Source organism: Hippocampus zosterae, chromosome 15, assembly GCF_025434085.1.
Source record: "Hippocampus zosterae strain Florida chromosome 15, ASM2543408v3, whole genome shotgun sequence".
Taxonomy (NCBI): Eukaryota; Metazoa; Chordata; class Actinopteri; order Syngnathiformes; family Syngnathidae; genus Hippocampus; species Hippocampus zosterae.
In genome coordinates, this window is record NC_067465.1 from 1,726,986 (window position 1) to 1,734,737 (window position 7,752).

General features: G+C 46.2%; 1 protein-coding gene across 1 annotated transcript in view; it reads left to right on the plus strand.

Annotated features, from left to right (window-relative positions):
- LOC127616580 (protein unc-13 homolog A-like) overlaps positions 1-7,494 on the plus strand; it is a 24,198-nt gene extending 16,704 nt beyond the window's left edge. The window contains exons 31-43 of the mRNA XM_052088240.1: positions 1,206-1,349; positions 1,448-1,525; positions 2,078-2,155; positions 2,239-2,327; positions 2,559-2,702; positions 2,781-2,904; positions 3,035-3,091; positions 3,170-3,250; positions 3,375-3,522; positions 3,683-3,739; positions 3,816-3,902; positions 3,989-4,145; positions 4,642-7,494. Coding sequence (XP_051944200.1) covers positions 1,206-1,349; positions 1,448-1,525; positions 2,078-2,155; positions 2,239-2,327; positions 2,559-2,702; positions 2,781-2,904; positions 3,035-3,091; positions 3,170-3,250; positions 3,375-3,522; positions 3,683-3,739; positions 3,816-3,902; positions 3,989-4,145; positions 4,642-4,930 — 1,533 coding nt within the window. The 3' untranslated portion in view covers positions 4,931-7,494. The remainder of the gene's footprint in view (positions 1-1,205; positions 1,350-1,447; positions 1,526-2,077; positions 2,156-2,238; positions 2,328-2,558; positions 2,703-2,780; positions 2,905-3,034; positions 3,092-3,169; positions 3,251-3,374; positions 3,523-3,682; positions 3,740-3,815; positions 3,903-3,988; positions 4,146-4,641) is intronic.
- Positions 7,495-7,752: the final 258 nt, after the last annotated feature.

Sequence of the window (7,752 nt, forward strand, 5' to 3'; positions counted from 1 at the left end):
CTTTGGAAGCGAAACAGCCCCACAGCATCACTGACCCACCCCCATACTTCACAGTGGGTATGAGGTGCTTTTCAGCATGCGCATCTTTCGTGGTACGCCAGACCCACTTAGAGTGTTTGTTGCCAAAAAGCTCAATCTTGGTCTCATCTGACCAAAGCACACGGTCCCAGTTGAAGCCCCAATACCGCTTGGCGAACTCCAGACGCTTGCGTTTATGATTGTGAGTGAGGAAAGGTTTTCTCCGTGCATGCCTCCCAAACAGCTTGTTGGCGTGTAGACAGCGCCTGATGGTTGATTTGGAGACTTTGTGACCCCAGGATGCTACCATTTGTTGTAATTCTGTAACAGTGAGCTTTGGAGATCTTTTGATTTCTCTTACCATCCTCCTCACTGTGCGTGGTGGCAAAATAAACTTGGCTCCTCGTCCAGGCTTGTTTACCACTGTTCCAGTTGTTTTGAACTTCTTAATTATTCCTCTCACAGTGGATATGGGCAGCTGCAGTTGAGTGGCAATCTTCTTGTAGCCTCTGCCTGACCTGTGAAGGTCGACGCACATCTGCCTCACTTGTATGCTGTGTTCCTTTGTCTTTCCCATGTTTAAGAGTGGATAAGAGAAATGGCCTCGGTGTCACGTCATATTTATACCCCAGGGAGACAGGAAGTGATGAATTACTAATTAAATGTTCCTACATACTCTGGTAAACTTTGTAAACTACTGTAGAAATGACAGAAATGCTTCAATTATATTTATTTCCTGGGAATTGTTAAGGGTGCCAATAATTGTGGAACAGGTGATTTGATGTCAAATAATTATTTCTTTATGTGGGATTTTTTCCCCACTGAATAAATGCACTTGTATTGAAGGTTGGATTTTTCTCTTTTTTTCCATTAAGGTCCCATATTATTTAGAAAAAAAATAAAATAATTGGAAGCTAAAAAACACATCTCAACCAGGGGTGCCAATAATTATGGAGGGCACTGTATTCATGCACGTCTCGTGGCAATTCAGGTCATTCGCAGCCGACTCAGCACGCAAGGGTGCTCAGGCTGAAGACCCCGCGGCCATCAATAATGAGGCGAATGGCAAAACATGACAAGCTGTCCATTGGAGCGATGGCTGCCCCCCCCCCCCCCCCGAAAGAGTTAATTGAGGCTCGGACCTCCTCCTGTTAAGCGTTTGCCCCTTTTTTCCTCTTGTCGTGCAGTTCCAGGTCACTTCGGAACACGCTCTGTTCTCCTGCTCGGTGGTGGACGTGTTCTCTCAGCTCAATCAGAGCTTCGAAATCATCCGCAAACTGGAGTGTCCCGACCCCCACATTGTTGGCAACTACATGAAGAGATTCGCCAAGGTGACCTTCACCTCCTCATGCGATCTGCAGACATCTTCCAAAACATGGTCCTATTTTAATTTTTTTCTTTTTTTTTGAACTCTGTTTCTCTTGCTCAGACCATTGGCAATGTCCTGCTGTCTTACGCCGACATCATCGCGAAGGAATTTCCAAATCATGTCAAGAAGGAGAAGGTGGTGAGTGTCAAGACAAACACTCAGTCGGGTCGATGCTTCGAGCCACCGCGTTACTCCGTGATGACATTTAGCGCACCAGGCGGCACGGCCTGCGGCAATAACTTTTCCTGAAAACGAACCAAAATATGCCACGAGCAAAGTCTCGCCTCAAATCTGACCGAAAGCACAACTGGGCGTGACTCGTCGGCCGTCAGCAAAATCGCCAAAACCCGCCTCCCGTGACGGCGAAAAGACGGACAGACGCACAAATCCCGCCTCCTGTGAGTGTAATTGACACAGCCAGTTTTCGGGGTTTCAAACGGAATTAATTCTGTGTAATTAGCTGAGTGTTGTATAAGCTGAGCAAAAGCGGGCGGCACTCCCAGAGAGACCGCAGCCTCGGAGGAGGATTTAAGTAGTGCAATCTCCAGCTTTTCTTGCCTCACTGACTTTTTTTTATTTTTTTTTCCTTCACAAGGTCTAGAACGGACTGATTTGCACTCCAACATTGGCAGATGAAGAGTGAATCATAAACGTATATGGACTGATTTTATTATTTTTTTGTTTCTGCAGCCATGTATCATCATCAATAATATCCAGCAGCTCCGAGTTCAGCTGGAAAAAATGTTTGAGGCAATGGGAGGAAAAGATGTGAGTAGCAGCCCGATTCGGGCAATCTTCTGATCCGCGTGGAGTCTAGTCATTCCCCCCCCCCCCCGTTTGAATTTTTCTAGCTCAATGTGGAGGCAAGCGACTTCTTAAAAGAACTGCAGAATAAACTCAACAGCGTCATGGACGGCCTCAGCCACATCTTTGCTGTCAGGTGGGTGTGGCCCCCCCACCCCCCAGTCTCATTAGTACCGTATTTTCCGCACAGCTTCAATGAATGGCCCATTTTCAAAGCGTTTTCATATATAAGGCGCGTAGAATAGAAGCTACAAAAGTGGCTGTTCTTGCGTTCTGCATCCACTAGATGGAGCAACGCTGAAGTGAATACAATGCAATACAGCTTGCCAAGCCCCAAGGGTTGCCATCAATCTGTGCTTTGCTGTAGTTTCCAGCCCCAAATCGAGGACAACGTCAGACAGATGGGGGACATCTTGGCCCAGGTCAAAGGTCAGACCGTGCCGGCAAATGGCAGCGTCGTTCAGGAAGCAGACAACGTTCTGCAGCCCATCATGGACTTTCTGGACAGCAAGTGAGTCGGGCCGGAGCGTCCCAAGAGTATTTTTCGTGACGGCGCCATCTTAACCTGGAAGTTCTTTTTGCGCCGCAGCCTTTCGTTGTTTGCAAAAATCTGCGAGAAGACCGTTTTGAAGAGAGTGCTGAAGGAGCTGTGGAAACTGGTCATGAATACCATGGAGAAAACCATTGTGCTTCCTACGCTGACCGACCAAACGGTGGGCCATTCGATTCATCTCTCTCGAACTTCCAAAGTCAAATACGATGAGCCCTGTGACGAATTATTTGAGGAACCAAAAAAAAAAAATCTTTCTTAAGTGTGAATTTTCCTCTCATTGGTCTCCTCAGGGGACTCAGATGATCTTCAACGCTGCTAAGGAATTAGGCCAACTGTCCAAGCTCAAGGTAACAAAGGCGACATCCACAACGTAGGATGAGCCGGTCAACAGCGGGCGCATTGTAAACACTCTCGTCCTTTTGCAGGAGCACATGGGCCGAGAGGAGGCCAAAGCTTTGACTCCCAAACAGTGTGCGGTCATCGAACTGGCACTGGACACCATCAAGGTCCAGCCCCCTTTTTTTTTTTTTTTTTTAACCACCGACTCACGATTCCAAAGCTAAAATGTTCATCTTGTGCTCACGGCTTGAGCTACACCTTTTGTGACGAAAGCTGTTTTTATTCACGCAGCAATACTTCCACGCCGGCGGCGTCGGCCTGAAGAAAACCTTCTTGGAGAAGAGTCCAGACCTTGCGTCTCTGCGTTACGCCTTGTCTCTGTACACGCAGGCCACGGACAAACTCATCAGAAAGTTTGTTCTCTCCCAGCATGCTCAGGGTACGACAGATGTCAAACACACTCAACTCACACGTCGTCATATTTGATTTTAAGCCTTTCGGTTACCACAGTGGACAGCTTCTCATGTTCTCGGGTCACAAGGGTGCATGAAGATCGCTTCTTTCCAGTCTAACAAACATCTTCAACTGTGTCCTTTCAGTCCACGGAGGCAAAGGGATCCGCTACACGGCAAATGAAGACACACCTCCAGAAAAACGTATGCGCTGCTGCCTTGTTTTTTTTTTGGGTCTCATCATTGTCAACTGTCCACAAAATGGAAATCTGATTTGCAGCATCGGGGGTGGACGCAGTTGGAGAGGTGGTCATGCACGTGGACATTCTACCTCAGCCTAATGGCGAGCACAAGATCAGCATCAAAGGTAAAGCAAATAGCAGCCTCTCTCAATGTTGGGGGTGCCCCCCCCCCAGATCCCCCCTCCCGCCGTAACTGAAGTTCTTTTTCCAGTGGTGGCCGCTAACGACTTGAAATGGAGGGCGCAGGGTTTTCGGCCTTTCGTGGAGGTCTACATCATCGGGCCTCACCTTAGTGACAAGAAAAGGAAGTTTGCAACCAAATCGAAGAACAACTGCTGGTCCCCCAAATTCAATGAGAGCTTCCAGTAGTGAGTATCTGCTTGATGGCAATGCGCTGATTGTTCATTTGATTCAATCCTCTACACGCTTCCGTTGCATAGTCTTGATTTTCTCTTTGGGCAAAATTGCGAATAGAAAAAAAAGGCGATTTGGCGCCATCTTGTGGCATGTCGGTGACAAGGAACTATGTCGACATGAGGGAAGGAGGTCGTCGTCCTTTCTGTTAGAAAAGTAGTGCTTTGGCACCATTTTAGGACATCTGCAGAATAACACAAGTTTTCAGAAAGGATTTGGAATTTTTATGGTATACTGAATGACGAATTTGATGAGTCTAAAAGGAATCAGCGCCATCGTCTCTACAATTTTTTCAGCAAATATCATCAAACTATTTTTTCCTAAAATATTCCATAATTCACAAAAACAATGATTTTAAAATAAATAGTTAATCGTTAAAAAAAATGTTGCTGTATCAAAAGAAAAAAAAAAGAGGTTATGGATTTGAGCAGTGTCGCGTCTCGTTTTCAGCTCGCTGGGCACCGAGGTGGGTCCCGAGAGCTACGAGCTGCAAGTGTGCGTGAAGGACTACTGCTTTGCCCGCGAGGACCGCACGGTGGGCATGGGCGTGCTGCAGGTGAAGGACATTGCCAACAAGGCCAACGTCACCTGCTGGCTGCCGCTGGGGCGCCGCGTCCACATGGACGAGACGGGCCTGACGGTGCTGCGCATCCTGTCGCAGCGCAACAACGACGACGTGGCCAAAGAGTTCGTCAAGCTCAAGTCGGACCAGCGCTCAGCCGAAGAGGGCCGAAGCTGAGGGGGGCGGGGAGGGACGGGGGTACACAAGCACACACGCCGCTGTAAATACCTTCGCCGACATTTTTTTTTTTTGGGGCAACATTGAGGGCAGAATATCTTTCTACAAATTCATCTTTCCTTTGGACACATTTTGGACTCTTAGCTTCAGGTTAGCCACACTCGTGATACTAACGTCGCACTTTTTTTTCTACAGCCAACACTTAGATGTGAAAATCATGACAAGACACACGAAGAGTCGGAGGATGACCACTTTTGCACTTTTGCCTCCCTGCATATTCAAGGAGAGCGTCGCTATGCTATGCTATGCTATGCTACGTCCGTCTGCGTGTTTGCGCCTTGTTCTTCCACCGCCTGCCCGTCTTGTGTGTGAACCGGATCTCCTGGGCCGCGAGTCTGAGAGAAGCTTTGTTCAGTTAACGGGGGTGTCCAAACAACGGCTAGCAAGAAGAAAACGTCAGGTCCATCTTAAAAGGAGATGTTGCTGCGCCTAGCATCCAGGAGGCTACTAGCGCATGACGCATGCTTACTAGCTAGGTTTCATTGGGTACTCGCCGGCCAAAATTACAAAGTAGTGTTTAAAAAAAAAAGTTCATTGAATAATACTCATTCAATCTCCCCCTTCATGTTTCATTTTTCTTGAAAAAAATATGACAATTGCAGCCAGACTTTGGACATCCCCGTTGATATTTTTGACGAGAACCCCACTGACCTGAAATCAGCGTCCGTCAGTCTTTAACGTCCCGCATGTTGAAAGCTCCCTACCAACACTGTGATTCACCTGCTGTAACCACGGCAACCGCTCACCTGCTCCCAGTAAAATGGCTGCCTCCAACATTTGCCCAGCGTGAACATGATGCGTGTATCGTTGCGTTTCATCTGGGATTTGACTCCAAGCCATGTTGCGGTCCGTTGTGTGGTTATAATACACAAGCGTGGAGCACAGAAACTAAACGGTGGTACCTTGACGTGCAGGGGACCCAACTTAGGAGCTGTATGTAAGAGTATGTGTGTGCCGCCGAGCGGTAAACTTGTTTCATATCGTTAGCTTGTTAGCATAGTGGCTTAAATCATATTGCAATGTTTTCAGAAAACTAGGAGAAAAAAAACAACCAATTCAATTGCATATGAAGTCAATGACAGCGTGATTGACACGTTTGAGGTGATACGAATGGGGGGCCAGCACATTTGCTCAACTTTGGAAATTACAACTCTTACACCTCATGTTGCGACAACCAATTGGTGACGAGAGTTGTCTTTTTTATACAGTACATTATTATTTTTCTTATGTAAAACGAGATGTTTTGTGTGTTGGAACGGATTCATGTTGTTTCTGTTTATTTCAATGGGCGAGAATGATTTGAGTTGAGCGCTGATGGCGGCATGATTTCAATTCGTACGTCAAGGTACCACTGCACTTCCAAAAAGGGCTAGCAGACCCCTACCCCAGCCCCTCCCCCGCCAACCCATCACCTTGACTCCGCCATACAAACATGGCCACCGTGCATTGAGTCAAATATGGAGCAGGGCAAGGTTGTCGCTGCGCAAAAAAAAAACTTGAGATTGTGAGCAATACGAATGCGCCGCCAATCCAAGCAAGAAGCAAGCGCAATCTAAAACGCAGTCCCCCACATCATTTCCTCTCACTGTTTGGTCTGTTTTTGTGTGGAACTGTTGAAGATGAAATATGTTTGTGTCCTTAGACAACTATTTGCCTTGAGAAGGACCCACTTTGCACCAACCGGAGTTCTTGCTCGATTTTTATTTGAAAGACAAGCCATCAGAGTCGCCGCCAAGCATTTTATGAGCTAATTTATGTCCACTGCAAAAAAAAAAGGCTGACATCCACCGCCGTAGTCCACAGCGTCTTGTGTGTGTGTGGTCTGATTGATGTCATGATGTCATTGACTGTGACCAAACACTGCTGACCTATCAGATGTTTCCACCGCAATACAATCACGATGAATGGTATTCACTGTATCTCCAAGAGAAACATCTTTAGGCCATTATCTGTAACGGGGTTTCCCAAACTTTTATTTATTTAGTTTTTTTAGCTCAAGACTCAAATTAGATGCCTTTGAAAACTCAGTTATGTCCAGTTGCAATCTTTTTCGGTGAAAAGAAACCGAGGGCTTCATCACCCGCTTCATGGCGTATATAGCGTCAACCACACGGCGATCTCTGCTCAAGCACAAATGGCCACGTCAAGATGACACACATGCATGCGTTGCACGCCGACATGATGACCACCCCTGTGAATAGAAAACACAAATGCATGATGGGAATTTAGTGTGCCAGCACGCATCCCCTTTTTGTTATGTTGCCCTTCCTATCATTTGTTTTTGGAAAAAAAAAAGATGTATCATCCACGTTTGTTTTCAAGCTTGTGAATATGTCATCTGTAACAACGTTGAATGTAGTGTGAACACGGAATTCGCATGAGAGGATTATTTTCTACTAAGGATGTTTCTAATTGGTTTCCTATCATAATTGATTTTTCTGATTGATTGAACTAGAATGCAGCCTGACTGATCTGCTTCCTATTAAAATGACATTTGTGTCACAGTCGGACTCTTTGTTGTGTTTTTCTCTCCCTAATCACTGTGTTGAAAGCAAAACACGTACTTCCCAGTCAGCACGTATAGAAAGGTATTTTAACTCGAAAAACACGACCATGTACAGTAAGGCGTTTTTAGACGAAAAAAAACGACCATGTATAGTAAGGCGTTTTTTGCCGAAAAAAACGACCATGTATAGTAAGGCGTTTTTTGCCGAAAAAACTACCATGTATAGTAAGGCGTTTTTTGCAGAAAAAAACGACCA